We start from the raw sequence: 23,815 nt of genomic DNA on the forward strand, positions 1-23,815 counted from the left end.
ACAACCACCCTCTGTCTTCTGTCATCAATCCAATTTTGTATCCAATTGGCTACCTCACCTTGGATCCCGTGAGATTTAACCTTATGTAACAACCTACCATGCGGTACCTTGTCAAAGGCTTTGCTGAAGTCCATGTAGAGCACGTCTACTGCACAGCCCTCATCTATCTTGGTTACCCCTTCAAAAAACTCAATCAAATTCGTGAGACATGATTTTCTACTAGAATGATTGATTCCAGAGATGAGGGATTTGAGTTACGTGGATAGACGGGAGAAGCTGGGGTTGTTCTCCTTGGAACAGAGGAAGGTTGAGAGGAGATTTGATAGAGGTATTCAAAATCATGAAGGGTCTAGACAGATAGAGAAACTGTTCCTATTGGCATAAGGGTCAAGAATCAGAGGACATAGCCCCTATTTGGTGCATTAGACAGTATTAATGCAGCATTTAGGAAGAAATATTGCAGTTTCAACAATAAACCATCTATTTAGTTTACTGTGAGGCTATACCTTGTGAGAAGGTTTGAAGCCCTCCTATGTTGTGCAATAAATAGATATTGATGCATGCTTGGAGATTTAAAACAAAAGGAAATCTACGTGCAATAAGAGCAAAGGGATCCATTTTTAATTGACATTTGCAATTTTATTGTGCAAAGGAACCAGCGGCGACATGAGGAAAAACTTCTTTGCACAGCGAGCGGTTAGGATCTGGGATGCACTGCCCGAGGGGGGAGGCAGATTCAATCACGGCCTTCAAAAGGGAACTGGATAAATACTTGAAAGGGGGGGGGAGGAATTTGCAGAGCCACTGGGATGGGGGGGGGGGAGTGGGACTCGCTGGATTGCTAGTGCATGGAGCCAGCACTGACCCGATGGCCCAAATGGCCTCCTTCTGGGCTTTCTATGATTCTAATTTAAATACAGACAGAATATTTTTTTTCACCCCCTCCCAACCAAAAAAAAAACAAGTGTGCAGCGGTGGGGGGGTGGGGGAGAGAGATTGGTGCCAGTGGAAGTTGGCTGTAATCTGAAGGATTGCAGCAGGGGTTAAAGGGAGGGAGGGAGGGAGGGGGCGGTGCACGACTGCGGATCCCAGCAAATTGGCACTGGAGGGTTAAAAGGGGGGGGGGGGGGGGGGGGCTCGGATTTGATGTCATGCGCGCTCCCGCCTGACGTCAGCCACCCCCCCCCCCGCCGCGTGCACGCGCCCCGGCGATGTATCGGTTTTAATGTATCTTTTTTTTGTTGTTGTTGTGATGTATCAGCTGCGCTCGTCAGCTGAGAGCCGGTGAGGCGCCGTCTCAACCCGGTCCAAACACCTCCCCTCCCCTCCCCAGACCGGCCCCTCCACCCTCCCTCCTTAAAGGGCTGAGGATGTGAGCGGCTTCCCGTCCATCTCTTTTTCTGACGGGGCTTGAATGAGAGGATGAAGCCGGCGACTGCGCTCCGCTCCCCGTTGCCTCTCCACCACCTCCTCCTCTTGGTGCTGCTGCTGCTGCTCGCCCCGAGCCCCGTGAGCTCCTCCAGCCCCCGCACGTACGGTAAGGAGAATGAACAACCTGCAGCCCGCTTCACCCACTTACATCACCACGGAGAGGGGGGGCGGGGGAGGAGGAGGAAGGGGGGGTGTGTAATCGGGGAGAGGGAGAGAGGGGGGTGGTGAGTTAATATTCGTGTTTAAATAAAATTGGAGGGCAGGGGGCATAACCGGCAGAGGGAGGGAGGGGGGGATGCGAGTTAATGTTTGTATTTAAATGGAATTGAGGGGAGAGAGAGGGGTGAGTTAATGTTTGTATTTAAATAGAATTGGAGGGGTGAGGGGGAATAACCAGGCACAGCGAGGGGGTTGAGTTAATGTTTGTATTTAAATAAAATTGGCGGGGAGGGGGAATAACTAGGCAGGAGGGGATGAGAAGCAAGTTAATGTTTGTATTTAAATAGAATTGGATATTGAGGAAAGTCTTACTCCTTTAGTGTGTTTCAAGAGAGGTAAAGATGCATTTAAAGAGCATGAAGAGGCTCCATTAGCGGTCCCAAATCTGCGAGGAAGGGTTACAACCCTGGATCTCGAGGGTGGGGGTTCAGGAGACCAGCACTGATGGATAGAGAGAGTCAGAATCAGGTGGGAAAGGAGATTGGAGCAAATTCTAACATGGATTTTTTTTAAAAGAAAAACCATAAGGGGTTATCATTTGCGTGAGTGAGTGGGGGGAAGCTGCATTATTTGACACTTGTGTGACACAAGTTTTATGGAAAATTAGAGAGCTGCAGTGTGATGGAGGCAAGGAGCGAGTGAGGGAGGGAGCAGATAGCAGAAATAATTGAACTAAAAGCAGTGATTGCCTGCTTGTGAAGAGGAGGTGGGGAGAGGAGGATGCTCAGTAAGGCAGTACATTGTGACCTGTTCCTGCGTGTGTTGTCACTCTTTACAAATAATAGAGCTGGAGCCTTTTTATTTCAGTCGGTTTACGATCTATTTTATCTCCTTTCTATTTTATCAGCCTCATGTTTTAAAAAAAAAATGTTTCCCCCCCCCCCCCCCCCCCTTAGCGATTGTCTGACCTTGGCAACTGTGCCTGTCTGGTTTGGGGAAATTAATTCAAGGTAACGTAGAGTGCGGTAATGGATTTGAGAAGCATCTTCATTGTTTTGCAAAAGGAGGTGCAGAGTGAATGAAGTGAAATGGTTCGCACACTCGAACCGGGCAGAGGGAGAAAGTATTTAGCTCCTGTCATAGTGCCTGTCGCTTGTTGGTGTTCCTAGTTGGCAGGCTATGTTAGTGATGGTTGCACAGATCGCGGGTGTACAAGATTCTCTTGTCAGCCCTGGTTCAGTGGGTAGCGCTCTCTCCTCTTTAAGTCAGAAGGTCGTAGGTTCGGGTCCCCACTCCAGAGACTCGAGCACATAACCCAGGCCGACACTCCCAGTGCAGTGCTGAGGGAGCGCTGCACTGTTGGAGGTGCCGTCTTTCGGATAAGACATTTAACCGAGGGCCCCCTCAGCTGGATGTAAAAGATCCCGTGGCCACTATTCGAAGAAGAGTGTATAGTTTATAAGATATTAAGTGGAACGGATAGGGTGGATAGAGAGAAACTATTTCCGCTGGTTGGGGATTCTAGGATTAGGGGGCACAGTCTGAAAATTAGAGCCAGACCTTTCACGAGCGAGATTAGAAAACATTTCTACACACAAAGGGTGGTAGAAGTTTGGAACTCTCTTCCGCAAACGGCAATTGAGACTAGCTCAATTGCTAAATTTAAATGTGAGATAGATAGCTTTTTGGCAACCAAAGGTATTGAGGGATATGGGCCAAAGGCAGGTATATGGGGCCAGATCACAGATCAGCCATGATCTTATCAAATGGTGGAGCAGGCACGAGGGGCTGAATAGCCTACTCCTGTTCCTATGTTCCTAAGAGTAAGGAGTTCTCCCCGGTATCCTGGGCCAATATTTATTCCTCAACCAACATCACTAAAACAGATGATCTGGTCATTACCTTATCACTGTGGGATCTTGCTGTGCGAAATTGCCTGCCGCATTTTCCTGCGTTATAACAGTGACCGCTTCAAAAGTTCTTAATTGGCTGTAAATCACTTTGGGATGTCTTGAGGTTGTGAAAGTCGCTATATAAATGTAAGTTCTTTCATTTTTCTTTTCTGTCTTGCTAACAATGGATGGAATATAATGTGGGAAAATGTGAAGTCATCCACTTTGGGAGGAAAAATAAAAAAGCAAAATATTATTTGAATGGAGAAATACTACAAAATGCTGCGGTACAGAGGGATCTGGGTGTCCTCGTACACGAAACACAAAAAGTCAACATACAGGTGCAGCAGGTAATCCGGAAGGCAAACGGAATATTGGCCTTTATTTCTAGGGGGTGTCGAAGACTTAATTACCTATTATATACAATGCATTAACTCCAAACACTTATTTTCAGACAAGTAAGAATTTTAATTAAAAGAAACTTGAGCTCAAGGGAAGAGTGCTCTAAAACAATGGTTAGAACAACCTCTTCACTGTACATAGGAAGACAGTTCACATTTATACAGTTTAATTAGTAATGTCTGTCTATCATAGAATATGGGTGTACATGTACATTCTTTATTAGTTCAAGTGGTTAGTCAATCAAAATAGGGAACCCACCCTCTGGTTCCTCATGACTGCCTCGTGATTCTTTTAAACATTGTCTGGGAAAGCACGTTTCCTTAGTAACAGTTTTTCTTATCAGTGGGTCTGTACCTAGTCTCAAGGCTATATGGTCATTCATTTGTGTTAGTCAGACAGTTATCTCATAAGCAGGCAATAGCTCTTCTGTGTGTCTTTGGTGAGAACTAAAACATAAGCTTTCTATTATATTCAGCTGGTCAGCTAACATGGTCAACTTATCCATCATGCTTTACTTTTTTTTGGTTTTAAGGGTATTAGGAAATTAATATGGTCAGCTTTATGGTTTAGGTGTATTAGAAAGTTAATTTGGTCAGGCATTTCTTTATGGTGTGTGTGTATATATATATATATATATTAAAGGACAATACTCTAATAGAGCATTATTCCACCCAGACGTTCAAACTCCTCCTGCACCTCATCCTGTGTCACCCCTACTTGCACCATCAAATTTGTGGGAGCTATATGTGTACCCAGATTGGACATCATAGCACAGCAACATTTAAGTAAGCAATAAACTATAAGAATTATAACAACGAATATGACTAACCCTTGAACTAGAGAAGTCCCAATAGATCCCAGCCATGTTTCATCAATACGCCTTTGTACTCTTATCTGTTCTCAGGAACAGACTCCTTCTAAACATTTCTCAAGTAAGTTGCGAATGTCCTTGGTCAGTTAAACCTATCCATGTTAGTTTGAAAAGGGCTAACAGAGTCAAATATCTCATGGTGCTTTATATTTTGTTTCCAGCCTAACTAGACTGAATGGTACCTTTCAGACCATTTTATACCTGTAAATTGGGGCCCTCCCCTTTATATCCCTTAATCCAAATTTTATCCCTATAATATCCTCTTAGATGCTGTACCTCATCTTAACCAGGTTCCCTTCGTGTTGGCCACCAGTCCGGGTGGAAGAGAGGCAGAGCATCTGATAATCCTATCAAACTATGATTGTCTTCCCTTTTACATGCACCTTACCCCAGGGGGTGCTACTCCCGGTACCATTAAGATGTGTTCTTAGTTGAAATCACAGAGACAATGGGGACATTCTCACCCAGGCTCTGTTTTACTATCTTTGCCAAACCCTTCATCCTCTGCTTACATTTATTACATGCCATGAAAACCAAGAATCATATTGCAACAAACTGCACTACAACTAATACATGTGAAGTTAATCTAATCTGAGGATGGATCTGTATATTCAGTCCCCAATTCCAGAGGTCATCTCACCAAGTGGTGACTTTAATTTGGTCAATGTCATGCTTAATATTTTTATTGTCCTGTTGTAGGTTATAATAAACCTTCTGGGAGAGGCGTATCTCCATTCGCAATGCTTTCAAGTATTTAGGCAACAGGGGTGTCAGATACCCAAATGTGTCCTGATATTCTTTTAAGTCCTTTTTGATATCCTCAGAAACTTGTAAGGTGGTGAGGTTATGCCGGTGTATCTCTACCAGTTCCTCGGGTCCAATCCGAACCGGGACTTCAGGAATGAAGCAGAACTCTGGACTTAAAATATCACAAGTTAGATTGGCATATTTAAACGTTTTCAAATTAGTTGTAACACAGTATTCGCCCTCTCCGGCATATGCCACTTAAGTGGGTTTTAGATCCTGATTGGTACCGGTATTGTTAAACCCAAACTGTGCTTCTGGGCTGTGTCCAACACTATGTGGACACACAGTGACAGCATGTCTAGTAACACATCCCTTTAATTTGTTCCAGCCAATCAGCTTAAATCTATGTCCTCTAGTTCTTGAACCCTCTGCTAGGAGAAACAGGTACTTCCTGTCTACGTTATCTGGGCCCCTCATAATCTTGTAATTTTGTGTCCATCGTGCGGATATCTTCTAAGTATTGTTTCTCTCAATTTCATTGTTAACTGATGGGAACCTAACCCTGAATTTTGGAAATCCAAATTACTATGTTCCTCTTTACTTTCATTTCAGTCCTTCTGATTGGTACCAGTGTTTCCTGACTGTTTCATTAATTAGTCGGTTTCTCTATGGACCATGTGTCAGTGCCTTGTTTAAAAGGATTTCTCACTCGCCTGGACCACATTAACCATTTCATGTTGTGCTGTTGTCAAGTAACTGAGCCTGTCTGAGACTCATTCTTCAGTGTATCTTCTTCATGTATTTCCACATACTAGCAACATATCATAGGTAGTGTTCTTGGATATTAACTTTCTGCTGGCCAGTCTCTTCTTCCTCATGGTATTTCCGAACGTGTTTTCCTTGGCACACATCATATGTCCTGTAGGATTCAGTCCTGTAAAAGCAACTGGTTTGTTTAAAGAGTGGTTTCACTCGCTCACCAGGCCATAGGCCTTTGTAATCATGTTCTTCATCCTGGTCTCTGTTTCAGATGATGGCAACATACATTTGTATCTTTTATGTCCACTGTAGCTATTCTTAGGTTTTCAGGTTATCTTGTCAAAAAGATCAGGGGTGTCTAGAGTGCTTATCTCCCCCTGCATGGTCCCGATGTCAGGGTAGTGGCCAGGCTATTGAATGTAGCTTTCTCATTGTTCATTATAGGCAAAGACACAAATATCTCCACGAGAAAGCTATCAATTTACTATTCTCAACTATACTTTCCTGACTTTCACTAGATTGTATATTTATGCCAGATTGATATTTTTTTGTAAATCATGCCCAGTTCAATGACTTTAGAGAAATTCCCATTTGGTGTAATTTCTCTGTTTCTTTACTTTAATTCTCAATCACTTCCTCTCATCCAATTTTACATAACCCATTACATTACCTATCATGAGCCCTGGAGGAACGTTACTGTCCGATACAATATTTACAGTCAGGTCCAATATCCCAAAATTTGTTTATTTTACGTAATTTCTTCTTGAACCGCTTTTCATTTCCCAAAATATCCCACTACATTGTGCCCGAGTCCCTTCTATCATTTCACAATTATCCCAACTTGAGAGCAGTATTGTTGGACTGACAGGACTTGTCGATGTAAAATTTTCTTCCCTCCCGAAAAGAATTCTTCCTTGGTACACAGCATTCAATAGGAACCATTTAGACTGGACTTCTTTTATTTTAAAATATAATTTGATTATCCCCTTAAATTACAAGTAAATTTTTCTTTCTCGAGTGCTTGAATAGCATCTCATATAAATTTTTCTTATCAATTCCAATTTCAGAAACAAATTATGTCCAGGCTTTGTGGTTTTATAGTAGAGATGAAGTACTCGTAATTACTTTTGGATGTAACTCCCATATCTCCCCACCTCGAGCACTCTGTCTTGGAAGACAATAAATGAGTTAAAACAAAACAAATCAAAATGTTTTCAAAGGAAGAGAATCAGGTTGATATCACCACGCTGTGACATTTGGTATCTGCCGATGTCTGCAGCTAAGGTCTTAAATTTTAACACCACTGGACCGTTTCCTGCACCAAATTTCTCCAGCAAAGGTTGCACCGTAACTTTGTAAAGCCATTTTATGTCAAAGAACGACTCTTGGTAATCCTGCACCATCAACACTCACGTGGTCCCAAAAACCAGGGTCATCTGTTTTAAAAGAAACACAGAAAATCCATTGTGGCTCTTCTTGAGAGCCCAAGGGGTTAATTTGTCAAATCATCATTTATTATTTATTTTGTCCAAAGGAATAATCCCTTTACCCGAAACAAACCCAGAAAACAAAACAGGAGAGAGAAATTGCCTAGTCCCTCTCTCTCTCTCTGGAGCTCGCAACCTGTCTGAAATAAACACTGTCTCTCCCACATACAGATGTACGTAGGACTGCAGACTGGAATTTCCAACTCCAAGTCCTAATCTGTGTTTTCAAGATGTAACCACATTAAGAAAAATGTTTTGTGTTTTTGATTTCATTTATTCCCTCAGGTAAGGACAGCCCCTCCATCATGCCCACAGGTCAGGTTCACCCTCAGTTTGTTGATTCGTTATTCATAAGGGTACTTCCCCTGCCTGTATCTGGGCTAGGTTCTCTCGTGTCTGTTCCACAATCCAGTTACCATATGTACTGCAGATGTCATTAGCAGTCGCCTGCTAAGATACGTTATATTCCTCTTTTATTAATTTATTAATGGTTTGGGCATGTGTTTCTAGCACTGTAGCTATCTTTTACAAATGTACGGTCAGCATTTGATCCTCAGACGATTCCTTATCTGTATTTTCATTTATTTTTTTAATATATCTTTAATGCGAGACCCTAAATCTCTGACCTTTTGATCTAATGTTGCCAAATCAATGGTGTTAACAACTGAGGCACCCGACTTAAAGGCAGTTGCTATATCATTTATCACAGATCTTTCACGTCTCCACATTTGTCTATCTCTTTTACGATGTCCACCTCCATTCCATGTCACGCTTTGTTTTAACACTTGAGTTAGGAGGTGTTGATATAATTGTTGAGTTTTCTTAGCATTCTCAATGCGAGTTATATAATTTGTCAGGGAAGGTCTTCCCCTCTTTGGTCAGATCTTGTATTGGAGCTACTATTCGTGAATAGTTTCAAATAAAATTGAATAGCCCCAGAACTTGTCGAACTTCCTTATCATACTGTGGTGGGGTAAAACTGATAGGCGTTTAGTACCCTGTGTCAGTACATAGCTCAAGTAATGGACTTCCAATTGTCCAACCTATGCTTTCTCTTCATACGATTTGTTTTACATTCCTTTCTTATCAATTTTTTTTGTAGCATTGTCTGTGTGGAAACTTATATCTCAGTCAATTGTAGCCTTTGACATTTCCGAGTAATTGGGTCAATTTTACTAATATAACCTATACCAATTGTTACCTCATGTTCACCTGTGTTCTGGGCAAGCCTCAGACAGTTCTCAACCGACTGGGTCATTTCTATCTGTTTGAACTGCTCTTGGCATGACAGTCTGGCTTCTTGGGATGGAAGGGGTTAACATTAACTGGCTCTCGTGGGTTTTTTTTATTCAAATCCCACCACGGCGGCTGGCGAATTTAAATTCAATTAATTAAATAAAAATCTGGAATTAAAATACTAGTATCAGTAATGTGATACTTCTCCCTCTGAGATTAAGTTTCCACATTCCACCTTCAAAATTTCTCTTCACACAGGTTTGACTGATTTTTTTTTTTCACATTTGTGAATTGCTTTACACTATATATTTTGCACACTATTTTTGAGATTTATTTTAATCATAGTGTTTTCTCCAATGTTTCTTATTTACCAACTTTTGTTTGCTTGCAGCTTCTTTACTTTCTTTTCAGACTCTGCTTTAGCTTTGCAAACAGCCTTTTCCCTAATCTTATCCTTCAGACGACAATTAAAATCCAATATGATCATTATCGCCGTCTCTTTTTTTATATCTATTCCCTCAGGGGAGGAGGATTCAAAGATCTTCACCATGCACCCTGAAGAAAGAGGGTGTCTCCCTTCAAAATTCACAAAAAACCTTAAGGGGTAGGGAAATTCTTTTTTTAAAAAAAATTCATACCGGGAAATAACATCTCCCATCGTACATTTTAGTTTATAGTTAGTCTAGTATTTCCAGTTTGTTGTGATCAACTTTTGTTTAGGTTCCCCTCAATTTTCACCTTGCTTCGTAAGTTTTATAATTTGCTGTCCAATTCATTTTTTTTTTCACATACTTTTAGTGGGTATGATTATAACCAACTCTCCGAGCTGTTCCAGCTTTCCGACTTTTCCTATCACGGTGATACCAGATAGCTTTTTTTTATCTGTCCCGTTAATTTTTTTAAAACTTTTTTTTAACCACAGCCAATCACAAGATAAAAATTCAAAATGCCAATTTTTTTTTTGAAGATCCCATGTCTGGAATTTAACATGCTCACATTTCATAAGAACCAGAATTTAATAGGTCACTTAACCTCAATAACTCCAATTTTAATTCAGCAATCTCAGAATTAAACACAAGACAAAACAGATACATCACACAAAAGAGGAAAACACGTAAGAAGGGGGCGTGGCCCACAACACCGACAGAAAACACTCACAATAAGGACAGGCTTTTTAAAGAGACAGTACACTGAAAACAAAAGAACCTTTCTTTTCCGGGTCTCTGTCTTTTAAACATTTTTCGAGTCACTTAATTCTATCCATATTAAATGTACTGTCTTCGGGAAAGGGATATTTCTTAGTCCTGGTCCATTTGGAACAAACTATCAACTCATCAGTTGTTTCTTTCCCAAAGTTTCTGTACATGTAAGTAGCAGGTGTTCCCTTTGGAGGGATTTTGCTTATAGTTTATACAATCCTCCGCAGTGTAATTACACAACAATCAAGACCTATCTTAACTAGCACAATTCTATACTTGATAGTTCAGCTGATTGGACAAGACGTCATGTGTTCTCTACACCTACTTTAGGGTCCTGGCCTTCACGTGGGGTTAAAACCCTCTTAATAACCAGCTCAGGCTCGGTGTGTGAGAGAAACGTCTGCACTTAGTTGAATCAGCTGACTTACGCAAGATTTTTTTCAAAAGTGCTTCTCCCTTTGAGAAGGGGGAACACTGCTTCCTTTAAGTGCTTCTCCTTTTGAGAAGGGGGAACATTATTAGTGTTTCTATCTAAAGACTTAATTTAGGTAAACCAGAATTTCACACTTTTCCGAATCCGCGACATCCACACCAGTCTGCGTTTGTCGCCACTACAGACTTGTAATTTCACACTTTTCCAAATTACGCAACATCTAGTCTGCGCTTGTCCAAATTACAACTTCACACTAAGAATTTTTTAAACAAGTCTATAACCTGGTTACCTTTTTTTCTCTTTTCCTGGTGCCTCTTTGTTTTTTTCACTAGCAGCTGACAGTCTGTTGGCCCTTACAGCAACCTCAACGTCACTCTAGTATCACCGGTATCACAGATCTACTCCGTTATTGCTCTCTCTCAGCCCGTTACTACAACACCGCAGCTGACAATATCGAGTAATCTGTCGCGCGTCTCTTTTTTTTCCCCTTTTTTTTTCTCCTTGTCTATACGAAACACATTTCCTATGATCGCCTTCCAATTCCTAAAGGCAAACAGAAGAATTAGTCATGTCAGTTAATGCATACACTTATCAATCGCTGTGTGTCTGGGTTCGTACAGACAACTTGTATCCGTACTTACCGGGGATCACAAGCGATCTCGGTGGAACCTCCAAGAACTGTCGAAGACTTAATTACCTATTATATACAATGCATTAACTCCAAACACTTATTTTCAGACAAGTAAGAATTTTAATTAAAAGAAACTTGAGCTCAAGGGAAGAGTGCTCTAAAACAATGGTTAGAACAACCTCTTCACTGTACATAGGAAGACAGTTCACATTTATACAGTTTAATTCGTAATGTCTGTCTATCATAGAATATGGGCGTACATGTACATTCTTTATTAGTTCAAGTGGTTAGTCAATCAAAATAGGGAACCCACCCTCTGGTTCCTCATGACTGCCTCGTGATTCTTTTAAACATTGTCTGGGAAAGCACGTTTCCTTAGTAACAGTTTTTCTTATCAGTGGGTCTGTACCTAGGCTCAAGGCTATATCGTCATTTATTTCTGTTAGTCAGACAGTTATCTCATAAGCAGACAATAGCTCTTCTGTGTGTCTTTGGTGAGAACTAAAACATAAGCTTTCTATTATATTCAGCTGGTCAGCTAACATGGTCAACTTATCCATCATGCTTTACTTTTTTTTTGGTTTTAAGGGTATTAGGAAATTAATATGGTCAGCTTTATGGTTTAGGTGTATTAGAAAGTTTATTTGGTCAGGCATTTCTTTATGGTTTTCCACAGGGGATGGAGTATAAAAGCAGGGAAGTCATGCTACAACTGTACAGGGTGCTGGTGAGACCACACCTGGAATACTGCGCACAGTTCTGGTGCCCTTATTTAAGGAAGGACATACTTGCATTGGAGGCAATTCAGAGAAGATTCACTAGGTTGATTCTGGGTATGGAAGGGTTGTCTTATGAGGAAAGATTGAACAGGTTGGGTCTAAACTCATTGGAGTTTAGAAGAATGAGAGGAGATCTTATTGAAACATACAAGATTCTGAGGGGACTCGATAGGGTAAATGCTGAGAGGATGTTACCCCTCATGGGGGAATTTAAAACCAGGGGGCATAGTCTCAGAATAAGGGGTCGCCGGTTTAAGATGGAAATGAGGAGGAATTTCTTCTCCCAGAGGGTCGTGAATCTTTGGAATTCTTTACCCCAAAAAGCTGTGGAGGCTGAGTCATTGAATACATTCAAGGCTGAGTTAGACAAATTTTTGATCAGCAAGGGAGTCAAAGGATATGGGGAAAGGGCGGGAAAGTGGAGTTGAGGTAAAAATCAGATCAGCCATGATCTCATTGAATGGCGGAGCAGGCTCGAGGGGCCGAATGGCCTACCCCTGCTCCTATCTCTTATGGTCTTAAGGTCAATGTACCTCCTTCGCTGGCTTGGTTACGTTTAGCAGGGAATATGTGCAGTTTTGTTATTTAGGGCATCTGTGTGGAAACCTATCCAGGCTTTGAGCATCCAAATCAAACCATTGAGAAATCTACATGAGTCGAGGTTCTCTTTCGCTGAGATGGACTGCACATCCCACTTGCCCTAATCTGGAGAGCTCGGGCGCGGGTTGACAAAAGTTAAAAGGCTTAAGGAGCGCTGCTGGAGTTTAACCAGCACAGAGCAGCAGTAAGATTCCTGCTGAATGTCTAGCCGAGACCCCAGTTTTAATCGCCCCACCATTGGCGGCCGTGCCTTCAGCTGCCTAGACCCCTAAGCTCTGGAGTTCCTTCCCCAAACCCTTCTGCCCCTCTACAGCTCTCTCCTCCTTTAAGACGCTCCTTAAAACCTAGCACTTTGACCGAGCCTTTGGTTACCTGTCCTAATATCGCCTTATGTCGAATTTTTGCCTGATAACGCTCCTGTGAAACGCCTTGGGTCGTTTTGCTATGTTAAAGGCGCTATATAAATGCAAGTTGTTGTGGAGACCACTGTACCTGTTCGGACATTGCCTTGCTGAGCTCCCCCACAGTCGACAGCCACTGTCTGGATGCAAATCAAGAATGGTGTTCATAGAATCATAGAAGTTACAACATGGAAACAGGCCCTTCGGCCCAACATGTCCATGTCGCCCAGTTTATACCACTAAACTAGTCCCAATTGCCTGCACTTGGCCCATATCCCTCTATGCCCATCTTACCCGTGTAACTGTCCAAATGCTTTTTAAAAGACAAAATTGTACCCGCCTCTACTACTGCCTCTGGCAGCTCGTTCCAGACACTCACCACCCTTTGAGTGAAAAAATTGCCCCTCTGGACCCTTTTGTATCTCTCCCCTCTCACCTTAAATCTATGCCCCCTCGTTATAGACTCCCCTACCTTTGGGAAAAGATTTTGACTATCGACCTTATCTATGCCCCTCATTATTTTATAGACTTCTATAAGATCACCCCTTAACCTCCTACTCTCCAGGGAAAAAAGTCCCAGTCTGTCTAACCTCTCCCTATAAGTCAAACCATCAAGTCCCGGTAGCATCCTAGTAAATCTTTTCTGCACTCTTTCTAGTTTAATAATATCCTTTCTATAATAGGGTGACCAGAACTGCACACAGTACTCCAAGTGTGGCCTCACCAATGCCCTGTACAACTTCAACAAGACATCCCAACTCCTGCATTCAATGTTCTGACCAATGAAACCAAGCATGCTGAATGCCGCCTTCACCACCCTATCCACCTGTGACTCCACTTTCAAGGAGCTATGAATCTGTACTCCTAGGGTTCAGGTACAGCAGTGAGGCCCAGCACCAGTGAACTCTACCCCGGCATGAGTCTGCACCTTCAGTGGCTCAGTGGTAGCACCCTCACCTCTGACTCGGAAGGTTGTGGTTTCGAGCCTCACCCCCGAGACTTGAGCACGTAATCGAGACTGACCCCTCGGTGCGGGACCGAGGGGAGTGCTGCATTTTCAAAGGTGCCATCTTTCGGAAGGGACGTCAAACTGATGCCCTGTCTGTCATCTTGTAGAATCGTACAGTGATGTGGAGATGCCGGTGATGGACTGGGGTGGACAAATGTAAGGAATCTTACAACACCAGGTTATAGTCCAACAGTTTTATTTGAAAATCACAAGCTTTCGGAGCTTACCTCCTTCGTCAGGTGATAGCCAAGTTCCGCACCCATGAGGACGGCCTCAACCGGGATCTTGGGTTCATGTCACGCTACATGTAACCCCACCAGCAGGGGAAAAAAAGTTATCTGTTTTTAATACAACTGGACACTCTCTCTATCTCTCTCTCTCTCTATCTATCTCTCTCTCTATCTATCTCTCTCTCTATCTCTCTCTCTCTCTATATATCTCTCTCTCTCTATCTCTCTCTCTCTCTCTCTCTCTCTATCTCTATCTCTCTCTCTATCTCTCTCTCTCTCTCTCTCTCTCTCTATCTCTATCTCTATCTCTCTCTCTCTCTCTCTCTCTCTATCTCTCTCTCTCTCTCTATCTCTCTCTCTCTCTCTATCTCTCTCTCTGCCTTTCGGGTCTCTTTCTCTCTTTGTCTGTGTAATCTGACCCATTGTGTATTCAGTATACTGGGATGTAATGTTTTCCGTGGCTAACCTGTCTGAACACCAACGACACCTTTGATTGCTGTGACCGTCTCCCAGCCTAATATATGCTGTGCGATTTTAGAACCTCTCACTCACCTGACGAAGAAGGTAAGCTCCGAAAGCTTGTGATTTTCAAATAAAACTGTTGGACTATAACCTGGTGTTGTAAGATTCCTTACATTAGAATCGTACAGCACAGAGGGAGGCCATTCGGCCCATCGTGCCTGTGCCGCCTCAGTGAAAGAGCTATCCAATTAGTCCCACTCCCCCTGCTTTTTCCCCGTAGCCCTGCAAATTTTTCCCTTTATATGTATATATCCCAATTCCCTTTTGAAAGTTATTATTGAATCTGCTTCCACCGCCCTTTCAGGCAGCGCATTCCAGATCATCACAACTCGCTGCATTTAAAAAAAAATTCTGCTCATCTCCCCCCTGGCCTGTTTGCCAATTACCTTAAATTTGTGTCCTCTGGTTACTGATCCTTCTGCCACTGGAAAGGTGGATTTAAAAGGGGAGGGAGTTCTCCTGGTGTCAAATTTTGTCTGATTACGTGTGAAGCACATTGGGACTATATAAATGCACGTTGTTGTTGGTATCGTGGTCAATGTTCAGCCCCAAACCACGGTCAAGAAAAAAACGATCTCGTTGCTGGAACCAGCTGGCTGCCATGTTTACCTGCGTAACAACAGTGACTTCAACGGTGATTCATCGGCTGCAAAGAGTCTGGGGGCATCTGTAGGACATGAAGGGCGCTATATAAATGCAACCTCTTTCCCTCGGTGGGGGGGGGGGAAGAAAACACTTGACTGGAGAAAGTGCAGAATAGATTTACAAGAATGTTGCCAGAATTGAGAGGATACAACTATCAGGAAAGATTGAACAGGCTGAGTCTCTTTTTTTTTCTCTCTGGAAAAGAGAAGACTGAGGGGTGACCTGATAGAGGGCTTCAAAATTACGAAGGGGTTCGATGGGGTGGATGTGGAGAAACTGTTTCCGCTTGTGGGGGAGTCCAGAGCAAAGGGGCACGAATGTAAGATCGTCACTAACAGATCAAATGAAGGATTTAGGAGTTTCTTTACAGAGGGAGCGGTGAGAATGTGGAACTCGCTGGAGTAGTTGAAGCAGATATTGTTGCTGTGTCTAAGGGGAGGCTTGATGCACACGTGAGGGAGAAGGGAATAGAGGGATACAGGAGCAGGGTGAGAAGAGGTAATTAGAGTGGGTGGAGGTTCATGTGTGGTATAAGCACTGGTATTGACTAGTTCGGCCGAATGGCCTGAATGTGTGCTGTAGATTCTATGCATGTGGCGTAGGGGCTGGATGGCAATAGCTGAGAAGTAAGCAAGTGGCGATCAGGCAGCAGAGAAAAAAAAAACCGTGGAATGGGAACTAAATTAGGGGCAAGTGCAGGAGCTAGTTACCGCAGTGGGGGAAGGGACTGTAGAGCAGAGTGTGATGACCACCTGACCCAAACAGGCAGGAAGAGGGACTGGCAGCAGTGTCCTCTTTCCTATAATAACTCTGATGGCTAGTTCCCACCTAATCGCCTAGGGATAAGATACAAGAAAGAGGAAAAATTAGGTTTTAAGAACATATAGAAATAGGAGCAGGAATGGGCCATCCGGCCCCTCGAGCCTGCTCCACCATTCAATAAGATCATGGCTGATCTTTGACCTCAACTCCACTTTCCCGCCCAATCCCCATATCCCTTGATTCCCCATGAGTCCAGAAATCTATTGATCTCAGCCTTGAATATATTCAACGACTCAGCATCCACAGCCCTCTGGGGTAGAGAATTCCAAAGATTCACGACCCTCTGAGTGAAGAAATTCCTCCTCATCTCAGTCCTAAATGGCCGACCCCTTATCCTGAGACTATGCCCCCTAGTTCTAGACTCTCCAGCCAGGGGAAACAACCTCTCAGCATCTACCCTGTCAAGCCCCCTCAGAATGTTGTATGTTTCAATGAAATCACCTCCCATTCTTCCAAACTCCAGAGAGCCCATTCTACTCAATCTTTCCTCATAGGACAACCCTCTCATCCCAGGGATCGATCTTTTCTGCCTCTGACGTCCTCTGTCTTTCTCCCCCACCCCCACCTCATGATGGGCCCAGTATGAGAGGAGATACATAACAGGAGGCAGGAAATTGCATGTCATGTCCCGTTTATTGTGAGATCGAGGTGAAAGACCGAAAGAAAGAAAGAAAGAAAGAACTTGCATTTCTACAGCGTCCTTCACAACCTCAGGAGCGCTTTAGAGCCAATGAAGTACGTTTTTGAAGTGTCGTCACTGTTGTAATGTAGGAAACACCGCAGCCAATTTTCGCACAGCAAGATCCCACAAACAGCAATGAGATAATGACTCGATCATCTGGTTTAGTGATGTTGGTTGAGGGATAAATATTGGCCCAGGACACGGGGGAGAACTCCCCCCGCTCTTCTTCAAAATAGTGCCGTGGGATCTTTTACGTCCACCTGAGGGCAGACGGGTCTTCAGTTTAACATCTCATCCGAAAGACTGCACCTCCGACAGTGCTACGCTGGGAGTGTCCGCCTAGATTTTGTGTTCAAGTCTCTGGAGTGGGGCTGGAACCCACGACCTTCTGATTCAGAGCCGAGAGAGAGTTGCCACCCACTGAGCCACGGCGGGCATCTGTTGCTAGTGCTCCCAGACGGTGTCTCTGCTGCGTTTTGTTTTAATTCGGATACCAGGGGACTGGCGGGCTCGGAGCTGAATCACAGCGATCGTGCTGCCAACTCCGGCTCCCCTTGTACTAAATCCAGCTCCCTGTGCTGGCATCAGACCCGTACACCTGTTTTTAAAACAAAACGGGGTCTACAGATCTATATGCGGGATTCATTACTGTAATGTAAACGTTGCATTCTCAGATGCCAGTCTCATGGGGACCTGACTTAAAACAGGTGCGTAAGCAGCATTATAAAAAAACACACCGGTAAATTGAGATGTTTTGGTTAGGCGATGGGCAGGAAGAGTTTTAAAAGAATAAAGATTGTAGAAGGAAGGGGGAGCCTTGGTATAGAACAAAGGCGGGTAAATGGGGTTGAGATACAGATCAGACTTGATCTAATTGAACAGCGGAACAGGCTCGAGGGGCTGAGCGGCCTCCTCCTGTTCCTATATGACTGAAGGTGTACCACATTGCGGAAAACATCAAGCATCCCGTTCGTCCGCTGTCCACTGCACCCAGAATCTGTGTCCCTGTGACCCACTGTTTTAAGGGTCTGAGGACCGGCCATTGGCTGTGCCAGCTCTGCTTCTGCCTCCCACCCACCCTGTAGAGAATGGCACCCGGGGCAAAATCGGGGTGGGGTGGGGGTGGGGCGCGAGGGCGCGTGGGGATGGGTGGTAGGATGCTCGCAGAGAGCCGCGCTCCCAGAACCGCGTCGCGAAAGCACGCCGAGCGGAGGCGAGGAGCCCCTCCACCCTCTCATCTAGTGTCAGCCCTGGGCTCGGTGGGTGGCACTCACTCTCTCCTCCTGAGTCAGAAGGTCGTGGGTTCAAGTTCCCCCACATTACACCCACTTCAAAAGTACTTGATCGGCTGTAAAGCGCTTTGGGATGATCTGAGGTTGTGAAAGGCGCTATATAAATGCAAGTCTTTTTTTCTTTTTTGAACGCTCTTACCTCTCGATAGTTTTAGGAGGGTAACAGGTCGGTGGGATGCACGTTCGGTCTATGCCTTGGCCCAACTGGCTCTCGAACTGTGTTCTCCCACAGTCTATTGTGGAAGAGCCGGCTGCATCATGTAACGCCCTGACCGGTGATTCTCCGTGGCGCGTGGCGCGGGCTGTCTCGCTGCGGTCTTTGGCTGAGCCAATGACCGGTGATTCTCCGTGGCGCGTGGCGCGGGCTATCTCGCTGCGGTCTTTGGCTGAGCCAATGACCGGTGATTCTCCATCGCACGTGGCGCGGGCTGTCTCGCTGCGGTCTTTGGCTGAGCCAATGACTGGTGATTCTCCGTGGCGCGTGGCGCGGGCTGTCTCGCTGCGGTCTTTGGCTGAGCCAATGACCAGTGATTCTCCGTGGCGCGGGCTGTCTCGCTGCAGTCTTTGGCTGAGCCAATGACCAGTGATTCTCCATGGCGCGGGCTGTCTCGCTGCAGTCTTTGGCTGTGCCACCCCCAATGGGTACGTCCAGATTTCAGAAGGAAAAGTTCATTTGTTACCTTATTAAATGGCACTTTCTGCATGGTATAAATGGAACACACTCGGGGGCAGGGTAGTGTTTGCAGAGTGAACTCATCGCAGGCACTGGACTCGCAACCCGGCATTCAGATCTCGCCCATGGCCAGGTTGTGAGATTGAACTCTTCCATCAGTCTGGGCTGGCACGAGAAACAAATCATAGAATCGTACAGCACGGACGGAGACCGTTCAGCCCATCGTGCCTGTGCCGGCTCTTGAAAGAGCTATCCAATTAATCGCACTCCCCCGCTCTTTCCGCGTTGTCTCGCAAATTTTTCCTTTTTAAGTATTTATCCAATTCCCCTTTGGAAGTTACTATTGAATCTATTTCCACCGCCCTTTCAGGCAGCGATTGTTGTTGACAGTAGAGACGAGGGAGGCTCGCATTGAGGATTACTGACTCTGCCAGTCTGCTCCGTCCTGTCCTATGGAAGTGTGCTGGTCTGCAATTGCCCTGTGCCGCCTTCATGGGACTGCGCTGATTTTTAAACAAAAAACACCATATTTCCATGGAGTGCAGGACTGGTGTGATGGAAAGAGCATGGACTTCAGCAGCATTGTCTATGGAGAGGTTGCATGATGGGCCTCCAGCAGTGAGGAACCTCGCTTGAAGCAGAACCAAGCTTGATTGTCCTGCGGTAGGTTTTGAGGAGGGGGGAGATGGGTGGCAAGGTGGGGAGGAGAAAGAAGGTTCGGGAGAGCGTTCCAAAGCGGGGGGGGAGGGGGGGGACAAGATTGTTGAAGGCTGTACCATGGTGAAGGGGGAGCAGAGGAGGTCAGAGGTTGCGAGCTGCGAGAAGTAGGACAGCGGAGGAGTTTGCGGAGTTAGCAAGGGGAGAGGCTGTGGTGGGATTTGTAATCGAGGAATGCAGAATTTGAATTCAAGGGATATGGAGCCAAGGCGGGTAAATGGTGTTGAGGCACAGGTCAGCCCTGATCCAATTGAATGGCGGGACAGGCTGAATGGCCTCCTCCTGTTCCTATGTATGTGGGGTGGGGGAGGTTGGGGAGAGCCAGACTTGTGGATGAAGCTATTGATTAACTTGTCCTGTTTAAATCCCGGGGAAAAAAAACGTATTTTTAATTCCGAATGTTCAGGGAGAAAAGCAGCTTGAACGTCACAGAGGCGAAGGAATAAATTCTGGTAAATTGCAAAAGGACAACAGCGGAAGCAAGACGCAGGCTTAATATTGTCGAGCTTTGGGGAGAAGGCTGCAGAGAGACACTTAAGGAGGTTTGAGGCAGAATGTACAGAGACGAACGTCATCACTTTCTGTGTGGGTGAAGTGAGCAGAGAAGATGATGTTTTTTTTTTCATTTCGACAGCTCCTTTCGCACCCTCAGGACGTCCCAAAGCGCTTCGCAGGCAGCGAATTAGTTTTTTTGCAGTGTGGTCACTGTTATGTAGGAAACGCAGCAGCTGATTTGTGCACCGCAAGATCCCACAAACAGCATGGAGATGAATGATGGTTGAACTGTTTTAGTTGTCATAAACTGGATAGCCCGGTGGTGAAGGATGGAATAATGGAGCCTGGTCTTCAGTTGCTTCCAAGCCTCTATTCACAGAGATCCACATTACCCACTGTGCACCCCCTAGATAACCTCTCGTGTAAATGGATACGAGAGTCTCCAATTGATACCCGCCACCTGAATACAATTAACACTAATTGAAATAAATCACATGGATACAATCAACATTAATGATGTTGGTTGAGGGATAAATATTAGCCAGGGGCCCCGAGGAGAGACCTCCCCTGCTCTTCTTCGAAATAATGGCCGTGGTATCTTTCATGTCCCCCCGAGAGGGCAGATGGGGCCTCAGTTTAACGTCTCAACCGAACAACGGCACCTCCGGCAGTGCTGCACTCCCTCAGTACTGGCGTTGGGAGTGCCGGCCTGGATTATGTGCTCAAGTTTCTGGAGTGGGGACTTGAACCCCACGACCTCCTGACTCAGAGGCGAGAGTGCTGCCCACTGAACCACGGGCTGGTATTTAAATATAACCTGTTAGTGATCCAAGGTTCCAACACTGAATTGTGAACCTTTTATGGAAATGTCTGTTTGGCGTTACGACTTTTTAATTTGTTTCAACCTTTTTAGATCTGGAGTAATTTGTTTCAAATGAGTTTTTAAAAATATTTTTTTATTAAAAATAATTCTCTGCTGAGGGTGCACACTCATTCCATCACCATCCAGCCCCCCCCCCCCACCTGAGTGGTCCTGGTTCATGAATGAGACTAGATTAGTTTTGAATTTTCCAGCAAAGAGCTAGCACCAATCTGATGGGCCGAATGATCGCCCTCTGTGCTGTAAACGTCTATGGATTTCTGTATTGTTACTGGAAAAATACCATATTGAAGCTCATCATATAGAAAATATTGGGCGCCCTCTCGGGTGGACACGAAAGATCCCATGGCACTATTTCGAAGAAGAGCAGGGGAGTTCTCCCCGGTGTCCCTCAACCAACATCACTAAAAACTGATTATTTGGTCATGATCACATTGCTGTTTGTGGGATCTTGCTGTGCTTAAATTGGCTGCCGCGTTTCCCTACATCACATGATGTCCCAAAGCACTTTGCAGCCAACGAAGTACTTTTGAATGTAGGGAAACATTCATCTAGTGGGATCTTGCTGTGTGTAAAATCCCAAAATGGCTGTTGCGTTTGCCGACACAAGTCAATCAATTTTGGAAGTGATTCATCGTGTTTGAAGCCACACCTGAAATACTGTGCATTTTTTTTGGCTCATTTTAGGAAGGATATAATAGACTCGGAGAATAGTATAATGCAGATTTACCAAGTATGAGGGGTCGAGAGTAATTGTGGCTGTTTTCTCTTAAACTGGGGAGATCGGGGGGTACTCGTGTTCAAAATGACAAAAGGAATGGACAGGGTAAAACTAAATGGACTATTTCTATTGGAGGTAAGTTATAGCCAAGAGGCCATGATCTTAAGATAAGTACATAAAGGAGCAGAATAGAAGAGTTATTGAGGTGTCCAGTGCTTTGCCACGAGTGGTAATCAATGCAGAAATCGATTGCAGCTTTCAGAAAATGCTGGAAAATTACTGAATGGGGGCAGTGTAAAAGGAAGGAGGAAAGAAATACTTGCATTTACGTAGTGCCTTTCATGACCTCAGGATGCTTTACAGCCATTGAAGTACTTTTTTGTTTGAAGTGTGGCCAATTTATGCACAGCAAGATCCCACAAACGGCAATGAGACTTCAATCCATCACAGGCAGGGAGGGGCTGAACGGTCGTCTCCCATGCTAAACATTCTACGCTAGAGCTTCACGCCGCTTTTGAGAGCTGTGATAAGGCACTGCATCAATGTGGCTCTTCCCTTCCACACGGTCTGGTAGATTATTCTACGTATTTATTACTCGTTAAGCAAAGACCTTCTTGATCAGCGCTGCACTGAAGTCTCGACCTAGATGATGGACTCAAGTCCTGAAGCGGGGTTTGAACTTACAACCTTCTGACTCTAGACTTCAAGATGATTGGCAGGAAAACCAAAGGCGACATGAGAAAAAACTTTTTTACGCATCGAGTGGTTGTGATCTGGAATGCGCTGCCCGAGTGGGTGGTGGTGGAGGAGGCAGATTCAATCGTGGCTTTCAAAAGGGAATTGGATAAGCATTTGAAGGGGAAAAAAATTTGCAGGGCTGCGGGGAAAGGGTGGGGGAGTGGGACTAGCTGGGTTGCTCTTTGGCCAAATGGCCTCCTTCTGTGCTGTAACCATTCTATGATGTAAGGAATCTTACAACACCAGGTTATAGTCCAACAGTTTTATTCGAAAATCACAAGCTTTCGGAGCTTACCTCCTTCGTCAGGTGAGTGAAATATAAGATTCATTCACTCACCTGACGAAGGGGATAATCTCCGAAAGCTTGTGATTTTCAAATAAAACTGTTGGACTATAACCTGGTGTTGTAAGATTCCTTACATTTGTCCATCCCAGTCCATCACCGGCATCTCCACACCATTCTATGATGGGGGGAGTGCTACTAACTGAGCCAAACTGACCCTGTGGGTCTCTTGTACCTGTACATCATTTCTACACCTGACACAATCATTCCTTTTAGCTTGGGGCTTGGAATGAGTAGTGTTGGTCTCCTCTGAACCCCCCCCACCACCCAGTATTTTGTTTTTAGGACATGGTAACCAGAATTGAGCACATCCGGAGCTAAAAGGGGTTAAATTACGAGGACAGGTTGCGTAGACTGGTCTTGTACACCCTCGAGTATAGAAGATTAAGGGGTGATCTAATTGAGGTGTTGAAGATGATTAAAGGATTTGATCGGGTCGATAGAGAGAAACTATTTCCTCTGGTGGGGGGAGTCCAGAACAAGGGGGCAGAACCTTAAAATTAGAGCCGGGCCGTTCAGGGGTGATGTCAGGAAGCACTTCTTCACACAAAGGGGAGTGGGAATCTGGAACTCAACAACAACAACTTGCATTTATATAGTGCCTTTATCGTAGTAAAAAAGTCCCAAGGTGCTTCACAGGAGCGATTATCAAACAAAATTTGACACCGAGCCACATAAGGAGATATTAGGACAGGCGACCAAAAGCTCGGTCAGAGAGGTAGGTTTTAAGGAGCGTCTTAAAGGTGGAGAGGTTTAGGGAGGGAATTCCAGAGCTTAGGGCCTAGGTAGCTGAAGGCACGGCCGCCAATGGTGGGAACGGTGAAAATCGGGGATGCGCAAGAGGCCTGAATTGGAGGAACGCAGAGATCTCAGAGGGCTGGAGGAGGTTGCAGAGACAGGGAGGGGGCGAGGCCATGGAGGGATTTGAACAGAAGGATGAGAAAAAGCTGTTGAGGCTGGGGGTCAGTTGAAAATTTCAAAACTGACGTTGATAGATTTTTGTCGGGTAAAAGTATTAA

At 44.7% G+C, this 23,815-nt stretch overlaps 1 protein-coding gene across 1 annotated transcript in view; it reads left to right on the top strand.

Moving 5' to 3' along the window:
* The first annotated feature begins 1,214 nt into the window (after window positions 1–1,214).
* Window positions 1,215–23,815, top strand: part of LOC137323493 (receptor-type tyrosine-protein phosphatase-like N) — a 227,795-nt gene continuing 205,194 nt past the window's right edge. The window contains exon 1 of the mRNA XM_067987003.1: window positions 1,215–1,537. Coding sequence (XP_067843104.1) covers window positions 1,423–1,537 — 115 coding nt within the window. The 5' untranslated portion in view covers window positions 1,215–1,422. The remainder of the gene's footprint in view (window positions 1,538–23,815) is intronic.

Source organism: Heptranchias perlo, chromosome 7, assembly GCF_035084215.1.
Source record: "Heptranchias perlo isolate sHepPer1 chromosome 7, sHepPer1.hap1, whole genome shotgun sequence".
Classification (NCBI taxonomy): Eukaryota; Metazoa; Chordata; class Chondrichthyes; order Hexanchiformes; family Hexanchidae; genus Heptranchias; species Heptranchias perlo.